This window comes from Salvia splendens, chromosome 22 (genome assembly GCF_004379255.2).
Source record: "Salvia splendens isolate huo1 chromosome 22, SspV2, whole genome shotgun sequence".
NCBI lineage: Eukaryota > Viridiplantae > Streptophyta > Magnoliopsida > Lamiales > Lamiaceae > Salvia > Salvia splendens.
The window spans coordinates 4551572-4575009 of record NC_056053.1 but is presented as its reverse complement, the minus strand read 5'-3'; the positions used below and the strand labels follow the sequence as shown (position 1 = coordinate 4575009).

Sequence of the window (23438 nt, the reverse complement as noted above, 5' to 3'; positions counted from 1 at the left end):
GTCATTTTCTACAGCGATAGACTTGTTTTACTTTGGTGCAACTTGTATGTGCTTTGGTTGATTGTTCTCAATTTAACATGATGGTATTGGCCTGTTGAGGAAATTGAATGTGTCAGCATTTTGCAAATGATAAAAATGTGTTTTTTCTTGATTAATTGGAGTTTTGAGCAGAATGGGTTCTCTCTTTGTTTCTGCATTCATTGTTATCGCGTTTTCCTTTACTTCGTCTCGTTTGATTTGTGAGGCTAGAGATAGCATCGATGTGGCTAACCCGTTGTTTGGTGATCAAACTCTTGTATCAGCTGGGAACAAGTTCGAGCTAGGTTTCTTCACAGCTGAGAATGGGAGGAGATATGTGGCCATATGGTATCACAAATTGGTTCCAAGAACCGTTGTGTGGGTTGCACGAAGAGACGAGCCACTGCTCAGTTCGTGTGAAGGGATTCAGATTCGAGAAGATGGTGGAAATGCTGAGGTCGTGTGTGGTAATGGAAATGGACGTTTTGCCCTCATTACACGCTCTGTGGGCTCACTGGGGCCTAGAGCCTCTAACATAACACTGCAGTTGTTGGATAGTGGGAACTTGGTTCTTGTTGATGCTTTTTCAGGTGAAAGACTGTGGCAGAGTTTCGATGAACCAACTGATACATTTCTTCCCGGTATGATACTGAACGATACTTTTATATTGAGCTCGTGGGTTACTCCAAGTGATCCCAGCACTGGGAATTATTCTTTTAGGCAAGATCAAGGAATATATGAAATAATAGAGAACCCACTAAATACTTACTGGAAAAGCAATGAGCGCAATTCATTCATGAAGAACACTATACCTTTTTTTGTAGAACAACTACTTTTCAATTATAGCAATATAACAACACCAAGGCTTGTGATGAACTCTTCGGGGGAGATACAATTTTACAGATTGAACGATGGTAGGAGTTGGTCTTTGTTGTGGTCAGTACCCAAAGGTCCTTGCAGCAAGTACAACACTTGTGGGAAGTTTGGTGTGTGCAATGCAAAGAACAAGGTGCTGTGTGATTGTCCTTCTGGATTCAGCCCGGTTTCGTTGGAGGATTGGGAAGGTGGGCGATACTCTGAAGGCTGTGAAAGGGTGATTTCAGAATGCAGCCGCAGAAGATCATTCTTGAATATAACGCTAGTGAGAGTTGGGGGTGGCGTAAAGCCATTTGATCAAGCTCAGAACGAGGCGTCATGCAAAGAGACATGTTTGAATGAATGCAAATGCCAGGCTTTCTATTTTAAAGATGATGATCCACGTGGCAGAGAAACTCGTACTAATGGAAAATGCTGGATCTGGATGGACAATGTTGAAAATCTTCATCAAGATTCCATGGATAGTAGCTTAGCCTCTCTCTACGTGTCTCCGACGGTAAAATTACTTCACCAAATGCTTGTTCTGTTTCTGTTGTTTCCACTATTCTGTATCTCTGATCATATTGTGATCTGCAGCACACTCCTCAGCGCGAACCTGTGAACCGTGTGGCACCACTAGCTCAATTCGCATACCTTATCCTCTAAGCACAGGTCCTAGTTGTGGTGATCCTTCATACTACAGTTTTGAATGCAATAACACCACCATCTTCAACACATTAAGTGGGAACTACCGAGTCACCGCCATTGATAAGGAGAATCGTAGATTTTTTATTCTAGTTGGCTCAGAAACTGCCCAAACTTGTAACAGCAGAAACTCATCTACCCATGTGGTGAGTCTCAATCACTCTTTGCCATTCACTGTGACTAACTGGTGCTATTTCTAACCTATTACTGGTCCTCGTCAAGTAGAGATCGGTTGGAAGCCTCCATCGGAGCCAAGCTGTGATTCGTCGATGGGCTGTGAAGATTGGCCTGCTTCAGATTGCCATGATAGGGGCAATGGGTCGAGATGCTACTGTAGAGACGACTATCAATGGGATGGCTCTTTGGCAAATTGTAGTGAAGGTTTGTTTTTTCCTAGAATAATCGAGAAAATACCTTCATTGTGAAGAAATTATGACCATTATCTTCTTTCTTCAACTACTGCAGCCTTGAGAAATTTAGGTAATGACTACAAGAGAAGAAACACAATTCTAGTTTCTGTTGTGGTTGTGGCGCTTATACTATTTTCCTGCTCAAGCTATGTCTTCTATCGAAGAAAGAAGGCAAAACACCAAGGTAAATGTATGAGAAAACAGAAATCAAAATTCTGGTTCAGCTCAATGAAATTACGAAATCTTGATTTCAGCAGGGAATTTGGAGAGCAGTGAAGGTGAAAGACAAGTAAATGACTTGATGCTTGAAAATGGCAAGGCCAGTGGTGTTCCTTTCTACGATTTGGACATGATCTTATGTGCCACTGATAACTTCTCAGACACCCATAAGCTCGGGCAAGGTGGATCTGGGCCGGTTTATAAGGTATCCTATTTCAGAAATTTAAAGAAAAAATAATGTCAAACTTCCTATTTTTTCCTTGTCAACAGTTCAAACTCTTTAGTTTATATGATTTTCAATGCATTAAGAGGTATAAAGAGTAAATTTGCCCACTTCTTGGTATACGAGTTTTGAAGTCAGGGACAGATGGAATAACATCATTATAATGGCTGTAAAACCTTCGCGCAGGGGAAGTTTCCGGAATGGCTTGAAGTCGCGGTGAAGAGGCTATCGTGCTGCTCAGGTCAGGGAGTCGAGGAATTTCTCAACGAGGTCGTCTTGATTGCCATGTGATATGGAGTTAAAGGCGGAAGTAAAACAAGAACTGGAATTCAATATAAAAGAAGAACAATCTTCCAAAGAGTCCAAGATAATCCTCTGAAGAGGCCTACGGTTGATACCGTCCTAATACACTTTATTTTTCGAGATATCTAGCTCTTCTAAAGATGAGCTATTTATAGGGATCAACATATAGATAAACAATGAAACAAATCCTCAACATTTAAAGTAATCTTTCAACAATCTCCATAATAATGAAAATAATCTCAAGAGATAATGGAGATCATTAGCTTGATCTCTATCAATTGCCTCGCTGTCAAAACAGCCTTGCCCACAAGGCTGGAGTTGAAACATAAACACGTTGCTTTGATTGGTGGAGGCTCGTACTCGTGCTTTCGAAAAGAATCCACATTGCCGAACAAGAGAAAATGACCAACAACATTAATGCATTGCTTGGGTATCCTTGTTGTTGGGCTTGCAAGTAGCCATTCATACTCAAGATGTTTGGTAGTCATATGCATCACAAAGGTACACCAACAACTAGCTTCAATGAATTCACATGTGGAATTGGGAGAGAAAAACATGAGCGAAGAGAGATGGCCAGCCCCAACTGGATGTACAGTGAGGGGCGGAGAGAGTGCAAGCAGTTTTGATTGTGAAATGGATGGTGAAATTGCAACATTAGGTTGGGTTATGGGCAACTTATGGAGATGCTGATTTGCAGGGATGGATGGTGCATCCAAACATGGGAGAGTCACTGGTTGCTGGACTGGTTGTATCTCCTGCACAAGGGGGCTGGTTGGGGGAGGATTAGGTGCAAGAGGAAGTAGGGGCGGCGTTGGCTCAGTGTTGAAGTTGTGGGACTTGGTATTGTTGGTGTGAGATAAAGGTTGATTATCTAAAGTGAATGCGATTTGTTGCCTGCGCTCCCGAATGAAGCCACGAGACTGCAGATCCTGCAAGAATGGTGCCAATGCATCATTGATACAGTTAGAGATCCGGGCTTCGAATGTGCTCATTTGCACTTTGATGTTCGCGACCGCCTTCTCCAATCTGTCAAGACGTTCTTTAGTGCTCTGAGCGTTCACCATGATGCGATCCACGTTCGCCGCACCAAATTGATATGGAGTTAAAGGCGGAAGTAAAACAAGAACTGGAATTCAATATAAAAGAAGAACAATACGGTTGATACCGTCCTAATACACTTTATTTTCCGAGATATCTAGCTCTTCTAAAGAGGAGCTATTTATAGGGATCAACATATAGATAAACAATGAAACAAATCCTCAACATTTAAAGTAATCTTTCAACAATCTCCATAATAATGAAAATAATCTCAAGAGATAATGGAGATCATTAGCTTGATCTCTATCACCATGCTTCAACACAGGAATCTCATAAGGCTTCTGGGATACTGCATCAAGGGAGATGAGAAAATCTTGCTATATGAATACATGCCTAACAGAAGCTTGGATGCCTTCATATTTGGTTAGTATAAATAAATGTCTAATATATCAATTTAGTTATCTTCGTAAATGTATTCTTCATCACATTGTTTTTCTAGATGAACACAATCGCTTGCTACTCGACTGGAAGAGGAGGTCTGACATCATCTTGGGGATTGCTCGAGGGCTGCTGTATCTTCATCAAGATTCGAGGTTGAGAATCATTCATCGCGATCTAAAAACGAGCAACATCTTTCTAGATGAAGATATGAACCCCAAGATTTCTGATTTTGGCTTGGCAAGGATCGTTGAAGGCAAGAAAACAGAGGCAAGCACAAACAAAGTGGTCGGAACCTAGTAAGTCTAATTTTGCATTTACAACATTTCAAAAAGGTGATATAATTGCAATGTTCTATAAGTCGAGCGAAAATTGCAACATTGTTCTATTTCGTAACTCAATGTTATTAAATATCGGCTATGGCGCCGCCGTGGCACCATTGCATGGCGTTTTTCAAGAAAAACGCCATAACGATACGCTGCCATGAAACTTTTTAATGGCGACTGCCCATTTGCCGCCACGAATGAGGTGCCATGGCGTCAGTTTTGATTGGGCTGCCCCAATCCTCAGCCCAATTAGCAAATAAGACAGCCCAAATTTATTTTACCCTCAAACCTGGCCCAAACCCGACCCAATTAATAAAAAACTATGGGTTTTGTTATTAGAATCAGATTCTCTCCCAAATAAACCCTAGCTGCGCCAACCTCCAAAAAACCCTAGCTACACCAAATGACGTCGCCCCCTCGTCGCCCCCTACCCACGTCGCCATTCAGCGCCGCCCCCCGTCGCCGGTCGCAGCCCACCCAGTTTCTTAAGGAGACAGAGGACCCGGAGGGCGATGATATTGATGAGGATGAGAATGGCTATGTTGGGGAGGATAATGATGTTGGGGAGGATGATGATTGAGGATGGTTTTAATTTAGATTTTACATATATTATGATGACGATGATATTGATGAGGATGGCTAAGACTTATTATTATAGGCATAATATATAATTGCTTATGACTTTATGCTTTATTAACTGTTTTAGTAGTTGATATTTACATTTTTTATTATTTTAAAATTTTTTGAATTTATCTATACATATATTACTAATAATTTATTAATTAATTTATCGACCGCCATACCGCTATGCCATATCCCTGTGGCGGTTTTTTGGCTTACCGCCGTAAGCCTGAAACTAACTTCTGTTGCTATGTTTAAGTGGCTATATGTCTCCGGAGTATGCGTTGGATGGGAAATTCTCGACCAAATCCGATGTTTTCAGCTTCGGAGTTGTAATACTGGAGATAATAAGTGGGAGGAAGAACACATGATTCTATAATCCAGAACAAGTCATGAATCTACTATGCTATGTGAGTGGCATTACACGTTCAATTCTTTCATTCCTGTGAACACTTTTAGGTTTTTATTGTCAAACAAGTTACAAGTTCCAGTCTTATTATGTTGAGAAAACCGGGTAATTTTCTCTCAAATAGTGAAATGGACCGATTCAGTAATTTCAGAGTTAACCCAATGGGGTCTACTCGATAAAATTACTTCTCCAAATAAATTCTTTGGAAAGACTGGCGAGGACACTGTCCCTCTTAAATACCAGATTTCTAACAGAATTTATCAGTCGGTGTATTTATCACAATATAAAACACCCAAAAGAACCGTACAAAACACTACTACCAAACCCGCAAATAATATTGAATACAATATCCCAACAGAAAATAAACCCAAAAATAAATGCGGAACAAAATAAATAATAAAGAAAGAACACACCCGAAACTTTGATAACGGAGTTCGGCCAAATTGCCTACGTCTCCGAGCACCCTCTGCAGAGCCCGCTTATATTTAGACGGAGAAGAGAGTACAATATTTGAAGTACATTACAAATGAGGGAGGAGTGCCCCTTTTATAGGCAGCCACTCCCCCCCAATTTCCTAATGCCCATCGATGTGGGACAAAAATATTTGTCAAATTTCAACAAATCTCCACCTTGACAAAATATCAAATCCCACCGAACACAAATCTTCTCCATCCAAACGACTCGCGGTGCTTTCATATTGGCGCAGTCAAGCGCCAGCTCCAAATCGCAGAATATTAACCAAGTCCAAACAATGTTCAAACTTGGCTCTCGTCACCACCTTGGTCAACATATCTGCAGGATTCTCCAAAGTTGGAACCTTTCTGATGACAATTTCCTCTTCTTCGAGAATTTCCCGCACAAAATGATAGCGAACATCAATGTGCTTCGTCCTTGCATGAAAGACCTGATTCTTTGCTAAATGAATAGCACTCTGGCTGTCAGAATATACTTCAAGTTGTCTCTGACCAACACCCAATTCTTTCAGCAACCCATGAAGCCAAATCGCCTCCTTCACAGCTTCAGTAATGGCCATGTACTCTGCCTCTGTCGTAGACAAAGCTACCGTTGACTGCAAGGTAGACTTCCAACTAACTGGCGCACTCGCTAAAGTGAACAAATAGCCAGTAGTAGATCTTCGCTTATCCAAATCACCAGCATAGTCGGAATCACAATATCCAACCGCAAAATGACCAAGTGATTTATCCTGCTCAAACAGCAAACCAATATCTACAGTATCTTTAATATACCGCAGAATCCATTTTACAGCTTGCCAATGACCCTTGCCTGGATCATGCATGTATCTGCTCACAGTACCAACGGCCTGTGAAATGTCTGTTCTTGTACACACCATTGCATACATCAAGCTTCCAACTGCGTTAGCATAGGGAACCTTCGCCATATATTCTCGCTCATCTTCTGTATTTGGAGATAACTGAGAACTAAGTTTCAAATGAGGAGCAAGTGGGGTACTTACAGGTTTGGAATCATCATTTATACCAAAACGCTGTAGTACTTTGGTCAAATACTGCTTCTGTGTCAGCCAAAGCTTGCCTCCTTCTCTATCTCTTGTTATCTCCATGCCGAGAATCTTCTTGGCTTCCCCCAAATCCTTCATCTCAAACTCTTTACTCAACTGAGCTTTCAATCTGTCAATTTCAACTTGGCTCTTTGATGCTATCAGCATATCATCAACGTATAAGAGTAGGTAGATGTAGGAACCATCTTGAAGTCTGCGCAAATACACACAGTGGTCGTATTTGCTTCTTGTGTACATCTGATCCTTCATAAACTTGTCAAACCGTTTGTACCACTGTCTTGAAAACTGCTTCAGTCCGTACAACGATTTCTTCAACTTGCAAACCCAATTTTCTTTACCAGCAACCTTGAATCCCTCCGGTTGGGTCATATAGATTTCCTCCTTCAGATCACCATGTAAAAACGCGGTCTTCACATCAAGTTGAGCTAGCTCCAAATTCAACTGCGATACCAAAGCCAACAAAATTCTAATGGAGGAATGTTTAACAACATGAGAAAATACCTCATTGTAATCAATTCCCTCCTTCTGGGCGTAGCCTTTAGCTACCAATCTTGCTTTGTAGCGAACATCATCTTTGTTAGGAAATCCCTCTTTCTTTGCAAAAACCCATTTACATCCAATTGTCTTCCTGCCTTTCGGCAATGGTATCAGCTTCCATGTCTTGTTCTTCTGAAGAGATTGCATCTCTTCTTCCAAAGCACCTTTCCAACCATCGCTTTCTGAACTTTCAATAGCTTTCGAAAAGATACATGGAACATCATCAACAATTGGAAGCGCATATGCTACCATATCCGTAAATCGAGCAGGTTTCTTATTTTCCCGCCTCGTTCGCCTAACTGCAATTGGCTCTGATTGCTGCGAAGGTTCTTGGGGTGGAACCTCTTCATCATCTGACTCTTCTTCTTCCGTAGGAGAGTCATTTGTGGTGTTCGTAGTTGGGATCACAACTGCTTCTTCGAACTCCACCTGCTTCGGTGTATACTCCACCTGCTGCGAAGTATCACTACTATTTGGATTTACCTTATTCAACATGGAAGATTCATCAAAAGTAACATCCCTACTTACAATCGTCTTCTTAAACTCCAAACACCATAACCGATATCCTTTAACACCAGCACTGAAACCCATAAACAAAGCCTTCTTTGCACGTGGATCCAATTTTAACTCAGTCACATGATGATATGCAATAGAACCAAAAATACGCAAAGAATCATAATCAGTTGCTGGTTTACCGGACCATACCTCTAAAGGAGTCTTGCCATCAATGGCAGAACATGGCAAATGATTGACAATGTGTTGAGCGTATGTGATGGCCTCAACCCAAAATTTTCTGTCTAGCCCAGCATTAGTCAGCATACAACGAACTTTCTCCACTAGTGTTCGATTCATACGCTCTGACACTCCATTCTGCTGTGGTGTATTTCTCACTGTGAAGTGCCGAACTATGCCACACTCCTGGCATACATCTTGGAAATGATCACTCTTGTATTCTCCACCGTTGTCTGATCGGAGAACTTTGATCTTCCTCCCCATCTGATTTTCAGCTTGAGCTTTCCATTTCAGAAAAATCCCAAGGACTTCATTTTTGCTCTTCATAGTGTACACCCAAACTCTCCTGGAAAAATCATCAACAAAAGTGACAAAATAATGTCTACCTCCAAGTGACGGAGTCTTGGCAGGTCCCCACACATCTGAGTGCACGTAATCCAGAATTCCCTTTGTATTATGGATTGCAGTGCCAAATTTCACTCTTCGTTGTTTTCCCAAAACACAATGCTCGCAAAACTCTAATTTGCAAGACTTCGTACCTTTCAATAATCCTTGCTTGGCGAGAATTTGCAATGATCTCTCACCAGCATGTCCCAATCGCAAATGACAAAGCTTCGTTGCCTCTGCATCCTTCTTATTACTCGAATTGCAGTTGCTACTGTCCCAACAACTGTACTACCTCGGTAGTAATACAAATTGTTCTTCCTCACACCTTTCAGCATCACCAATGCTCCTGAAGTTGCTTTAAGAATTTCATCTCGCATCATCACAACTAGGCCTTTAGATTCTAAGGCCCCCAATGAGATGAGATTCTTCTTCAACTGGGGCACGTACCGCACATCCTTCAAAATTCTAGTGGATCCATCCTGATTCCGTAGCTTGATTGAGCCTATCCCGGCTGTCTTACATGGACTGTCATTCCCCATGTAAACAAGTCCGCCATTGAGTTCTTCGAAATCAAAGAATCACTCCCTGATGGGACACATATGATAGGTGCAACCTGAATCCAATATCCACTCGTCTGGATGCGATGTTGAAGGTGAAACCGTCAAAGAACAATCTGACTCCGCATCATTTTTGCATTCAGCAACATTTGCATCTTGCGAAGCCTTTTCTTTCTTCTTCAACTTTGGGCAGTCTTTCTTCCAATGTCCTTTCTCATAACAGAAAGCACACTCATCTTTGGCAACTCGCTTTTTCGATTTGGACCTTCCTCTTCTCTCCTTTGATCGGCCTTGTTGACGACCTCTTGCCACTAATGCTTCAGCTGTAACTGCTTTGCCTTTCATTTTATCTGCCTTTCGCAATTCATGACTACACAAAGCAGAACATACAGTATCTAAAGACACATTCTCTTTACCGTGGAGTAATGTGGTCTCCAGATGTTCAAATTCATCAGGTAGAGACGACAACAACATCAATGTCAGATCCTCATCCTCAAATTTCACATCTAAATTTAGCAGGTCTGCTACTAATTGGTTAAACAAAGTAATGTGTTCATTCATAGTGGTACTTGATCGGTATTCAAATCGGAACAACCTTTTCTTCATAAGGAGCTTATTCTGACCACTCTTCTTCAGAAATTTGTCCTCCAGTGTCTTCCACAATCTATGTGCAGAAGTCTCATTCTTGACAGCATACTTCTACTCCCTGGATAGACACGACCGAATTGTTCCACAAGCTAACCGATTTATGGTCCTCCAATCTTTATCATCTATATCTTCTGGTTTCATTTCTTTAATGGCAATGTCAAGACCCTGCTGGAAAAGAGAGTCTAGAACCTCCCCCTGCCACATACCAAAATGGCCAGTACCGTCAAATATCTCCACCGTCAATTTCATATTTGACAGTGGAAACCTCGACCACGATGACGAAGAACTAGCCTTGTTTTCTTGATCATTACCCGTCGTTACAGACTCAAAATAAAGAATTCAATATTACAAACATATAGAACCAAGGACGAACCTTGGCTCTAATACCACTTGTTGAGAAAACTGGATAATTTTCTCTCAAATAGTGAAATGAACCGATTCAGTAATTTCAGAGTTAACCCAATGGGGTCTACTCGATAAAATTACTTCTCCAAATAAATTCTTTGGAAAAACTGGCGAGGACACTGTCCCTCTTAAATACCAGATTCCTAACAGAATTTATCAGTCGGTGTATTTATCACAATATAAAACACCCAAAAGAACCGTACAAAACACTACTACCAAACCCGCAAATAATATTGAATACAATATCCCAACAGAAAATAAACCCAAAAATAAATGCGGAACAAAATAAATAATAAAGAAAGGACACACCCGAAACTTTGATAACAGAGTTCGGTCAAATTGCCTACGTCTCCGAGCACCCTCTGCAGAGCCCGCTTATATTTAGACGGAGAAGAGAGTACAATATTTGAAGTACATTACAAATGAGGGAGGAGTGCCCCTTTTATAGGCAGCCACTCCCCCAATTTCCTAATGCCCACCGATGTGGGACAAAAATATTTGTCAAATTTCAACATATTACATATCCAATTCTTGCACTCATGTGTTTATTTTTAGGTTATTATTACTATTATTGTTATCAGCTTATGTCTGCTTTGGCTGATTGAAGTTGCATTGTATTTAGACATGGAAATTGTGGTGTGACAACAAGGCCGTCGACATGATCGATCCAACGTTGCTCGAATCATGTGAGAAATCCGAAGTGATCAAATGCATAAACATCGGACTACTCTGTGTCCAAGAAGACCCCGACGACCGGCCCTCCATGGCAACCGTTGTCGTGATGCTGGGGAGCAAGACCAACCCTCTTCCCCTCCCATCTCAGCCGGCATTCGTTGTGCGGCAACGTCTTTCAAGCACGTCGTCATCATCTTCTTCTACGAAACCAAAAACGATCTCCTTCAACGACCTCACCCTTACTATGGAGAAAGGACGGTGACGAGAGGTTTTGTCCTTGTATTCACAGTGCTAGTGCTAGTGGCTGATGCAGAAAATAATAAAATGGTGGGGCTTTGATACCAATGTCCTCTAATATTGGTTCTTTCTTCGACTCTTTGATTACACATGCCAAAAAATATATAGAAAATAAAAAGATACTGGGTTAATGGTACAAAATAAAAATGTTGTTGGGGGGCTTTGATTGGTTTCTCAATGACTATACTAATCAGAGATGGATGACCATTTCTTTGATAGATGTGATTTATATTTTTTGAACGAGTTGTATACATTCAAGTCAATTTAGAAAAATTGTTCAATTTTGTCACTACATTTTGAACGTCGAATAATCGCATGATGTCGACTTCTGTGGTGGCAAATTTAAACAAATAATTGAAAGTCAATGTCATTCAAAGCGGAGACTTGGTAAACTTGTTGGTAAATGCTTAGAGCACCCACAACGACCGGAATAAATGAGTCGCACCTGATGGCCCACGCCAAAGGCGGGAGACGCGGCTCGCGTTGCATGCCTCTCAACCAACAAGAATTTTTTTGTTATTTTTTTGTACAATAATAAATGAAGTCAAACAGTTCATTAAACCTTGAGCCAAGAGTGTACGAAATACATTTCTTGATAATTAATTTCTTAATCAATGGAAGTTAGCATTGAGCATACGATATTGATCATGTACTACTTTGACTTACCAATAGGTGCAGGTTTTTCGTAACCCAACGATCATGGTATATTGAGTAGTGGTAATTAATATCTAGCGGTGCTAGGATTGCTATTGTGTTGAATCATGCGCGAGGTGAGTCTCGTTTGATAACATCCACGAGAGGAGCTCGAAACAAGGTTTTATTATTCGGAACCTAGCTAGTTGGAGTTTGATTACTCTATGAATAATGAATAAGTGTTTCTTGTTAAGTCCACTCTTGGAGTTAATAATATATTAATTAATTAAGTTCATAGCAAATATTAATTAATTAATGGATGTTTCTATCTTAAGCACGGGAAATAAATGACAAATAAATGGAAACGCAGAATACTTGTAATTTCGGATTTGGATGGGCAGTGCAATATTACTTCTGTAGTGGCCGATCGTAATATTCTAATATAAGCTTATATTAAATTGTGGGTTCAATTTAATTAGTAAAAAGCTAATTGGGGGAGGCCATATCCACATTCTTTCATAGATCCCTGACTGGGCCCAATATGTGACTTAATATAAATAGGAGAATAAAGGAGACAAAAAATAAGAGATTTATTTTATAAAATTTTCGTCCCAGGACGATTTTTGCTCTCCTCTGTGGGCAGATTCCGTCTTCTTTATTTTAAGTCCTAGTACTCTGGTGAGATCAACCCAAACTGATATCATATTACAGTCCGAGGACCAGTCAGAAGATCCGTGGTTTAGTACTTAAGATCTTCACGTGGAGAAGGCGCGAGCTATCTTCGATTCTTCAGTGAATCAACGAGATAAATTGTCTTACTCCGTAGCGAACATGTTTTAGGTGTTAATTGCGCTAAAACATGTTTAAATTCAAGTTATGAGCATGATACATGTGAGAATTACGCGAATAGAATTTGTCTAAATAATCTGCTAAATATATCAGAATTATTATGTGATGCGTTTGAACGCACGCTTCCGCTGCGAACCCCTTTAGACTTACACATTTCAAAAGCTTGTTATACAATGGTAGTTATGTTTTTTTTATTTTGGGATGCAACCGAAGAAGTTGCCGGCGGTCACGAGTCTTTTTATCGAATGATTATGATCCTAATCATCTAGAAATTTTTAAACGCTATAATCTAATAATTAATTAAATTTATACTGCTTAACTTGTAAATTTCCACTATTTTGAACACGTGATATCTTCATGGAATCGTTATTCTAAGTTTTGCTTATTTATCAATACAAGCAAATTAAGTCCGTATAAGAAATTACTACTCTATATAACCCTATACTACTTATTTTAATTAATGATCTATTCAGATAAACCAAAATTTATTTGCTCAAAATTTTGTAGAAAATGAAATTAAATCAATTAATCAAGTAAATATTTTGACCTAATCAACTAATCGTCTCAATTTGCATTTTACTTGATTAATTTATCAGCTTATTTAATGTAGTAGTACTCCTTCCGTCCCAACTAAGTTGAGTCGTATTCTTTTTAGGATGTCATAATTAAGTTGAGTCATTTCCTTTTATGACTAAAAACAAAACATCCAGTCACTCTTAATTTTTTTCATCACCTGCTACTTTACTCTCTTTATATCTTTCTTACTTTATTCATTTATTATACTCCCTCCATCCCAAAAAAATATGTGCATTCCGTTTTTAGAAAGTTATATCAATTAAATAATATAGGTTCCACTAATTTTACTTTAACTACTATTCTCCTCCTCTCTTACTTTACCATGTCTATTGGGACGAGGGGAGTATTTTTCTCATATTAAAAATATGTGTCATGTCTATTGCTCATATTTTTATGGGACGAATGAAGTATTTTTCAATACAATCTTAATCTTCGTGCCCAAAAGTTTTATATCAACTTTGTTGGGACGGAGGAAGAACTACTACTACTAATAATAATAATAATAATAATGCATTTACTAATAAAGTTAATCTTATATGTGATGGTTGTTCTTTGAACATTCTTTTATGGATAAAAATTACTACTAGTAATCTTTTTAAATTTGGGAGCACATATTACTCCATAGCACAATGCAGGGTTTTTTCTTTTTTTGTTCTAGAATAGAACTTAGATTTTCTTTTTTTGTTCTAGAATAGAACTTAGATTCCGTGTTTGTACTGAACTTTTTTTTTGTTCCGCGTTTGGGAGAGACGCATGACCTTCATGCGTCTCCTTTTAATGAAACGCATGACGGAGATGCGTCTTTTATAGAGACGCATGAGGGACATGCGTCGTTAAATTTTTATTTATTTTCTTTATTTTTTTTGAAAGACGCATAAGCGTCATGCGTCACAGGCAAAGACGCATAAGCGTCATGCGTCTTTCATTTTTATTTTTATTTTTATTTTATTTTACTATTAAAAATAAATAAAATAAAAAAAATGAAAGACGCATGACGCTTAAAAATGAAAGACGCATGACGCTTATGCATCTTTGCCTGTGACGCATGACGCTTATGCGTCTTTCAAAAAAAATAAAGAAAAAAATAAAAATTTAACGACGCATGTCCCTCATGCGTCTCTATAAAAGACGCATCTCCGTCATGCGTTTCATTAAAAGGAGACGCATGAGAGTCATGCGTCTCTCCCACAGCGGAATAAAAAAAAGTCCAGTACACTCGAGGAATGTTATATGTGGACTGTGGTCTAGAACAAAAAAAAAAAAAAAAAACCCCACAATGCATGAAGTTGATTCCGTACATTTTGGACGCGTGAAGTTCTTGAAATCGGCTAATTGTTGAAGATTTGAAGGGATATCTTCCGCGTTCTTTCTATTCATTTAATCTTCTGCAGAATTATGAAATTAATGTTTTTGCAATGGTAGAATTGCACTCCATATAGGATGGAAGCTGTCGTCAATAATTGAGAAATCTCAATGCCAACTGACGAATGTGACTGCCAGTAGGGTCACATCTTACTACATGGCTCACATCTTACTCGCTGAATTGAATTAGCTTTCCAGTAGTACAAAATTTTGTTATCGTAGTAATTACTACATTTTCAGTTAACTGATTACTGCAGAGAAAATTTATGGTGGTAAATAAACTAGGTTGAAGCCAGAATTGATTATGAGTATCGTAGACAAGGTGTTTGATGAAATGTCGCACAAAATTTTTATAATGGTAGTGTGTATGTGGTAAATCAACATTTTTTTTGTTTTTGTCAGGGATAATAAATTTTGGCTTCGTATGCCAACTTTTAAAAAATCAAATCCATTTAGTAGTTGTTTAACTTCCAATTTCATTTGATTTTGCTAACTAGTCAGATTTAAACCAATTTCTATGGCTCATGGTACTTACCAAACGTAGCCATTTATACTTAATTTCACTGTACTTATTTGAATATGAAGGGGGAATTTGGCTATGGCAGTATCAGATTAAATTATGAATTCAGTAAGTATCATTTGCTCAACGTTAAGTCTATTACTATCTCTTAGTGTAATTCCTAAAAATCAAACAAAAACATTGGAATGAAAATGGTGAGTCACGTCACTGTCTGTGGAGGAGTGGAAGAAGAATAGTCCATTGGCTGAATTTTCTACTCTGTAAGTTACAAAAGTAGTTATCCTTGGAAAAGAAAATTAATTATCATTCGGAGATGATAAGAACGCTTTGTGATTATTAATTGACTAGTATTCATCACTCTTGTTGTGATGATGGGCTGTATGCATTCTCTAACAGCCTTCTCCTTCTCTCTCGTCGCCTTATTAGTGATTTCGTGTTGTTCTAAATGTGAGGGTAGAGATAGCATCAGCGTTGGAGAGCCATTGACGGAGAGTGACAAGACTCTTGTATCAGCTGAGGGGCGATTTGAGCTTGGTTTTTTCGATAGAAATGGTGGCAAATATTTGGGCATATGGTATTACAAAGTGTCACCAAGAACCATCGTGTGGGTTGCGGGAAGAGACGCGGCACTGCCGGTATCATGTGGAGGTGTTCGGATCCGTGAGGATGATGGAAATGTCAAGGTTGAATGTGGCGATGGTAAACTTCACGCCGTTATAAGTCTTGCTACGTCTGCAGGTTCTAACAAAACACTGCAGCTGTTGGATTCTGGGAACTTGGTTCTTGTTGATGCTTCTTCAGGTGCAAGATTGTGGCAGAGTTTCAACGAGCCAACTGATACTTTTCTTCCTGGTATGAAACTGTCTGATACCGTCAAGCTGAGCTCGTGGAAGAATCCAGACAATCCAGCTATAGGAAACTACTCGTTCCAGCAAGAGCAAGGTGTGTATGTGATATACGAGAGTGTCAACGTGCGCTGGAAAAACAACGAGCCTAGCTCCTTCATGAAGGACACTTTTCCTTTCTATATAGACGACATGCTATCAGGCTCAAGCGCTACCACAGAGTTATATAAGAAAAGTGCAAAGAAAGGTATATACAAAGTATCTCCGTTTACAACTGACTTCAACAATTCAAGGTTGGTGATGAACTCTTTGGGACAGATACAGTACTACAATTTGAGCAATGGCATGAACTGGTCAAGTGTGTGGCCAGCGCCCGATGATCCTTGCAGCGTGTACAACAAATGTGGGAAGTTCGGTGTATGCAACTCATCCGGGAAACCTATGTGCACGTGCCCTCATGGATTCATTCCCGACTCCTCAGAAGACTGGGAGGCCGGGAAGTACTCTGACGGTTGCAGGGTCCCACCTGGGGAGTGCAGCAACAGGAAGAATTTTGTGAGTATAACGCTTATGAGAGTGGGCGGAGACTTCAAGCCAATTACTGAGGCCCAACAAGAGGAAGACTGCAAACATGAGTGTTTAACTTTGAATGATTGCAAGTGTCATGCCTACTATTTTGATTTCGGAAACAGCAGTGCTGGCAGCAGAGGAACGGGAAAAAATTCACCAACATGTTGGATTTGGACAAATGATGTCGAAAATCTTAATCTGGGTGATGATGTTGATGCTGATAGCATTAACCTTTTTCTCCGCATATCCGAAGGTAGTTTCTTGCTTATTTCCGTCGGGATTTTGAATGTTTTGTAAAAACTTTGGAATTCTGCTCCCAAGTATTTGAAGATTTATGATTTATTCCCTGTACGTCGATTGTGTGATATTGGAAGAGTTCATTCACATTAGCTTTGCACAGGTGCTGGTGCAGGTGCAGGTGCAGGTGAGGTTAACACCAGAAACGACCCTGAGGCTCAGGCACCTAAGAGTCGGAACAACGCACCAAGAGTATATGTGATCGCCATCGTTGCTTTGGCAGGTGGGATTATACTACTTTCTTTCTCCGCCTGTATCTTGTATAGAAGGAGGGCGGCTGAAAGACCAGGTACATGAGAAGAAGATGAGCTATGTTGTATTACACCTTTGATCTAATTCGACTCAACTTGCATTACCGAATTCTTTGTTACCCTCTGCAGGTTATCACAGACGCACTGAAGCTAATTCGGCACTCTTCTCGACTGGGAGTGAACGACAAGTGAATGACTTGATGCAAGAAAATGGCAAGGGGATTGATGTTCCTTTTTACAATCTTGATTCCATCTTGTCTGCCACGGACGATTTCTCAGATGCAAATAAGCTCGGGCAAGGTGGATTCGGGCCGGTCTATAAGGTCACCACGAAATCCTTCACTCTCTCTTGTGACTTCATGAATGTGCTTTGTGAGTCGATAAACTTTTGCAGGGAATGTTTCCGGGGGGACATGAAATTGCAGTGAAGAGACTGTCGAGCTGCTCAAGCCAAGGAATCGAGGAATTCCTCAATGAGGTCGTCTTGATTGCCAAGCTTCAACATAGGAATCTAGTTAGGCTTCTGGGATACTGCATCAAGGGGAGTGAAAAAATCTTGCTTTATGAATACATGCCTAATAGAAGCTTAGATGCCTTCTTATTTGGTTAGTGCAGCTATACTATTATAGTACTTCACTCTCCATCTTGATTACCCGCGGAAAGATTTATGTTATGTCGCGTTTCTTTTCTAGACGAACACAACCGGTTGCTACTCGACTGGAAGAAGAGGTTCGAGATCATATTGGGGATATCCCGAGGGCTGCTGTATCTTCACCAAGATTCGAGGTTGAGAATCATTCATCGTGATCTGAAAACGAGCAACATCTTGCTAGATGAAGATATGAACCCCAAGATTTCGGATTTTGGTTTGGCGAGGATCGTTCAAGGCAAGGGGACAGAAGCAAGCACAAACAAAGTGGTCGGAACCTAGTAAGTCTACAAACACTTTCTTGATTCAATGTTTCTCTGTATAACCAACATACCAATGCCATGTTTTAGAAGTGGTTATTTCAGACTGTTAGACTTGAAACTAACTTGTTCATCTTTGTTCAAGTGGCTATATGTCTCCAGAATACGCGTTGGACGGGAAATTCTCAACCAAATCCGATGTTTTTAGCTTCGGAGTGGTGATGCTAGAGATCATAAGTGGGAAGAAAAACACAGGCTTCTACAATCCTCAACAAGTCCTAAATCTGTTAGGTTATGTGAGTGGTTACTATCAGCACACCTTGATCAACTCTTTCATCTTTTCTTCCAATGTGTGTGTGTGTGTGTTGTTATTATTGCATTATCTAATTGAAGCTGCAATGGGTCCAGGCATGGAGACTGTGGTGTGACAACAAGTCCCTCGACATGATCGACCCGACGCTGTCGGGTTCGTGCGAGAAATCCGAGGTGATCAAGTGTATTAACATAGGGCTACTCTGTGTCCAAGAAGATCCCAACGAACGTCCCTCCATGGCGACTGTTGTCTTAATGCTGGGGAGTGAGACGAGCCCTCTTCCCCTCCCGACTCAGCCGGCATTTGTCGTGAGGCGACGGCTCTCGAGCACGCCGTCGTCATCTTCTTCCGCCCAACCGGACTCCATCTCAGTCAACGAGCTCACTTTTACTATGGCACAAGGGCGGTGATGAGAGGTTGTGAGCAACATAGTAGAATCACTTTATTATGTTTTCTATACATATTTGGAGTGTAAGGTAATTCGCAGTTAGCAATGTTATAGAATAAACATTATTTATTGGTGTAATATATGTCTAATAAAAGTGTGGCAATTCAAAGTGAAAAGAATGGTAATTTGATTTCTTATCGTACTAATTTTATCACATTGTCATGAAACTCTTTTGGATTTGTTTTTCATACATGCTACAAGTATGAAATATTGTTGTATTGAGATTTGAGAATCATTCATAACAAGTCGAAAACAAATTCTATTTGATAGAAAAGTTGAAAACTATTTAACAGTAGTACATTTTATTTAACATTTTAAAGATTAATGCAATTGTTTTATTTAATATTTATTTGCGATTATTGATAAGAAAGAATTCAGAAATTTCAATCTCTAACTACTTTTCAGTGAAAGAATCAAAGAATTCCTCTTACTCACGGATGCAAAAAATAATAAAATGGTTGGGGCTTCTATACCAATGTTCTCTAATATTACATCCAAAGTCAATTTAGAAAAATTATTCAATTTTGTCACTACATTTTTAACGTCGAATAATCGCATGATGTCGATTTCTGTGGTGGCAGATTAAAACAAAAATAAATGAAAAATGACACTTTTGGAATTTCATTCGAACCGGAGACTTGGTAAACTTGTTAGTCAATGGTTAGAGCAGCCGCAGCAGCCCAAAAAAAAGGTGTCGTGCCTGACGGCCCGGCCCGCTGCAGGAGTCCTGGTCGGGCTTGCGGCCACAGCAAAGGCAGGAGATAAGACAGCTCGCGTCGCATGCTTCTCAACCAAGATTTTTTGTCTTTCTCTTTTCCTTTACTTTTATATTTTTTAAGGGCAAATCGCCGGTAAAATTATGAACTTTTGAAAAAGTTTGGTGTTTCCTGTAAACTTTAAATGTTGTATGAAAAGTCATGAACTTTACCTCGTGCTTCGATTTTCCAAGTCGGGTTTTCTGGCTAAGTAGTGTGCAGACGTGTGTATTTAAGATGACATGGAAGATGATGTGGATGTTAACTGTGTGGTGACATTCAAACTTTTTTTTGGATTCTGGATTACCACTTGAGAAACTTCGCCACTTCAGAAATGGATGTGAAATCACGTATTTAGCACATGAGAATGGAATCCTAATTATAATTTAATACAAAACGCATAAAACAACGTCGTTTTATGTACTGCCAACGATTTGTCAAATCATACCTCCGACGTGCTACGTATGATAAATTTTTGCCGAAAACCTATCGGGTCGAGTCAGATGAAAAATTTACATAAAGTTCATGACTTTTCTGCAACATTTAAAGTCAACGGGAAAAGCCAAAGTTTTTTTAAAGTTCATAACTTTACAAATAATTTGCTTTTTTTATACTCCCTTCATTCCAAGAAAGATGACCCCTTCTTGGACAGCACGAGAATTTATGCAATTTTGTTTTGTGTGTGAATATGAGAGAGTGAAGTAAGAGAGAAAATAAAGTAGAGAATAATATGTTTCCATTTTAATAATGGATCATCCTTGGTTGGAACAAATCAAAAAGAAAAGTAAGTCATCTCCAATGGTACGAAGGGAGGAAGTACTATATTCCTACTATAGATCATTTCCCCCGCATTTCATTGCATCCCAATTCATTTGCATCTATTCTTTCAATTTTCTTCATTTATTTTCTTTTGTTTTTTTTAATAAAACAACTAACGAGAATACGTAATACCTAATATCTCTATTTATTTTACAAACTAATGAGAATATGAAATACCCATACAACTCATTCAACTTCAGCCAATAGTACACCAACTGCACTTGCTATATTGCTTCAATAATGACTTTGACCCAGACACATTTCGAAGCTTCTTACATGCTACCATAGCTTTGACAGCAAATGCCAAAAGTTCTGTTGTGATTTGTGAAAGACCACCTAACTCATGCTAATTTTGCATTAAAAAACGTCATCCACAAGTGTACGGGCTAAATAGCATATGGTAAGCTAAAATTATCGATCCTCGAAGACTAAAAGCCGATTTAGGTATTACGATGCAACTTTGAATACTATTTGGACTACTAAAATGAGTTTTTGGTTTTCTATAACTAAGATCAAAGAACAATTAATCAAGTAAAGACAAATAACTAAGCAAGACAAACAAATGATGCTTTTTCACACAAATTTGGAAAGGTAGGGATATGGATCCGTTAGTATGAATCACGGGTTTCACCTAGGGATCATGCTCATCTATTAGTTCTCATGTGTGGCTAGGAAGGTCGGGTTAATTGGTTAGACCCCCTCTCGGGTGCATCTAACTCGTGGATTAATCCCTAATGTAGGAGTTTCCTCCATACAATTCAAGATTAACTCCCTAGAACAACGAACCCAAGTCCTCTCTCTATGTAATGCACGTAGTTGTTGATTACCTAACCATTCTAATCATGCATCTCTCAATGTCACTAATTAGAACAAGATATATCAAATTGTTAGCTAGGCAATTGGATAATAAGAGCTCAATAACCAACAAAAACCAACACAAGAGATAGATAGCATAAATCAAGGATCAACACATGGATTCTATACAAACATCACCACATCCCTAAGGAAAATCTAACTACTCATGTTCAAAGATGAAACAAAAGGAAAAACAAAACAAAACAAATGAAAGAAGACATCGATAGAAAATAGAATCTAGAACTCCCTATGGTAGAAATGATGTTGGGGAGTCTTATCCTTCAATCTCTTGAGAGGGGAAGCTCCTAAGCCTTCAAATCCTCTTCAAAACCTTGTTCTCTTGCTTAGAATCGTCGTGTGGGAGTTAGGGCTCAAATGTGTTAAGTCCCCTTTATATCCGGAGCGAAAATCAGCAAAATAAAGGGTCTGTGTAAAACGCCCGACCGCGCAATCCACAAATAACAAGACGCCCGACTGGGCGTTCTCTCTGGAACCCGCAATCTTTGCAAAACGCCCGGGTGGGCGTTTCTTCGAATGAAAAATGCCCGACCGGGCGAACTCTCTGGAATCACCCGTTCGCTCCGTTTTGCCCGTTTTTACTTCAAAACTCCAACAAACTCATTACTTCATCTAATTGATGACTAAATGGGTGAAAACCTATAATAAACATCTTAATTCAACAAAAACATGGATTAATCACCTCTAAAACCATCCTAAACTATGAGTTTGTCACCACCTCAAGAACTGCGCCAGTGTTTATTGTGCTCCATAGAAAATTAATTTGTCTGCCTTCGACCGATACCGAAGCAGCTGTTGGTTTCTGGGGATTACAAGAGATACAATCGGGCGTAATACAACCCAAAAGGAAGAAAAGGAGAAACTGAACTGAATGAAATTACAATTGGAAATCGAAACAACTGAACCAGTATGATAGCCGAGTCGAGGAGGCCTCTTCCCGCAAGACGAGATACGCCCCGGTAGTGCTCTCGGTTTGGCGTGTCGTCCCCAAAGGTAAAACGGCTACGTCTCTTTTGATGCAGCACCGCAATCAGCAGAGCTCCGGTGAACTGGATGAAGGAGAGGGCAGAGCTTCGACAGAAAGACAATGCAGAGAGAGGGAGAGAGCTTATGCTGTTATGCTTGTGAATAGTGTAGTGTAGATGCATGGAGTGGCTAGCCTATTTATAGGCTCAGTCCACTGTTGTGGGTCAACAGCCATGAAGGCTCATCATGGCAGGTTCGTAACCGCCGACGGTTACGAGCGTGTGGCAGGAGTATGCCTTTCGCGTGCGGAGCGTATGCTTTTCTCACGTGGCAGCTCTGACTGTGCCACGTTTGACGACGTGTCAAGCCACTTGGATTGCTGACTCTGCGGTGGTATAAAAAGATTAAGTTTGGGCTAGGGACAAGCCCAAGCACCAAGCCCAAAGACCAATTGCCAAGATCCAAGATCCAAGATCCAAGTCCAAGTCCAAGTCCAAGTCCAAGTCCAAGTCCAAGATCGGGATCGGGATCGGGCCCGCGGCCGCGAGAACGGGCTCGGGCGGGCGGCGGCGGAGCGCGCGTGTGCGAGCGTGTGGGCTCTTTCACCCATCTTGGTCCACTATAATTATTAAGTAACATAAAGTCACTTAATTTAAACACATTAAAAGATATGTTAATCCTCCAATGTGGGATAATTAACACTAGTTAATTATTCCCTAAGCTCCAACTGCAAGCTTTAATTAAAAGCTAATTATGCCCAACTTTATCCACTATTTCTCACTCACCGGAAATCGGATTTGAGAAAGTGAATATACTACATTTATCTACGTAAAATGTAGATCGACGCTATGTCATTTAATTTCACAAAACTAAATGTCTCGTCACATTTATTATTTGGTCAAAATCCATTGACCGGGCATATTTAATCCATGATTTTTACAATCCCCCACATGAGTGGAAATAGCCGAATGCATATGCATGCAGACACAAGCTCAACCCTCGAGAGGTATATAAGCATAAGGATAGGTAGTTGTTGGCTTTGAACCTTCCATAGTCGACACCATTGGATACACAGGCGGCTTAGTAGCGCGATGCTTTGAACTAATCCCCCA

At 39.9% G+C, this 23438-nt stretch overlaps 2 protein-coding genes and 1 pseudogene across 3 annotated transcripts; all 3 read left to right on the top strand.

The window, feature by feature from the left end:
* The first annotated feature begins 172 nt into the window (after window positions 1–172).
* On the top strand, window positions 173–11711 carry LOC121786612 (annotated as a pseudogene).
* LOC121787333 (G-type lectin S-receptor-like serine/threonine-protein kinase At4g03230) lies at window positions 1550–2983 on the top strand. 2 transcript variants are annotated; one of them, XM_042186037.1, is made up of 5 exons: window positions 1550–1724; window positions 1804–1959; window positions 2044–2172; window positions 2246–2412; window positions 2617–2983. In XM_042186037.1, the coding sequence occupies exons 2-5, from the start codon at window positions 1848–1850 to the stop codon at window positions 2719–2721; spliced, it is 513 nt and encodes a 170-aa protein (XP_042041971.1). In that variant the 5' UTR covers window positions 1550–1724; window positions 1804–1847; the 3' UTR covers window positions 2722–2983. The 2 variants fall into 2 exon arrangements, with proteins under 2 accessions (XP_042041971.1, XP_042041970.1); XM_042186036.1 differs by having other exon boundaries at window positions 2243–2412.
* Window positions 11712–15257: 3546 nt separating the features above from the next.
* On the top strand, window positions 15258–19029 carry LOC121787331 (G-type lectin S-receptor-like serine/threonine-protein kinase At4g03230). The gene is made up of 7 exons (XM_042186034.1): window positions 15258–16948; window positions 17096–17281; window positions 17373–17566; window positions 17638–17848; window positions 17936–18173; window positions 18298–18448; window positions 18561–19029. Exons 1-7 carry the CDS (start codon window positions 15649–15651, stop codon window positions 18873–18875), a joined length of 2595 nt encoding a protein of 864 aa, XP_042041968.1. The 5' UTR covers window positions 15258–15648; the 3' UTR covers window positions 18876–19029.
* The last annotated feature ends 4409 nt before the right edge of the window (window positions 19030–23438 follow it).

What these genes read in the sequence shown, in the direction of transcription:
- LOC121787333 (XM_042186036.1), top strand. Translation starts at nt 1,848, where the DNA reads ATGGGCTGTGAAGATTGGCCTGCTTCAGATTGCCATGATAGGGGCAAT. An exon ending in TTTGGCAAATTGTAGTGAAG is followed by an intron (nt 1,960 to 2,043) that starts GTTTGTTTTTTC and finishes CAACTACTGCAG; the next exon opens with CCTTGAGAAATTTAGGTAAT. An exon ending in GATCTGGGCCGGTTTATAAG is followed by an intron (nt 2,413 to 2,616) that starts GTATCCTATTTC and finishes ACCTTCGCGCAG; the next exon opens with GGGAAGTTTCCGGAATGGCT.
- LOC121787331 (XM_042186034.1), top strand. Translation starts at nt 15,649, where the DNA reads ATGATGGGCTGTATGCATTCTCTAACAGCCTTCTCCTTCTCTCTCGTC. An exon ending in GAGGGCGGCTGAAAGACCAG is followed by an intron (nt 17,282 to 17,372) that starts GTACATGAGAAG and finishes TACCCTCTGCAG; the next exon opens with GTTATCACAGACGCACTGAA. An exon ending in TCCTAAATCTGTTAGGTTAT is followed by an intron (nt 18,449 to 18,560) that starts GTGAGTGGTTAC and finishes CAATGGGTCCAG; the next exon opens with GCATGGAGACTGTGGTGTGA.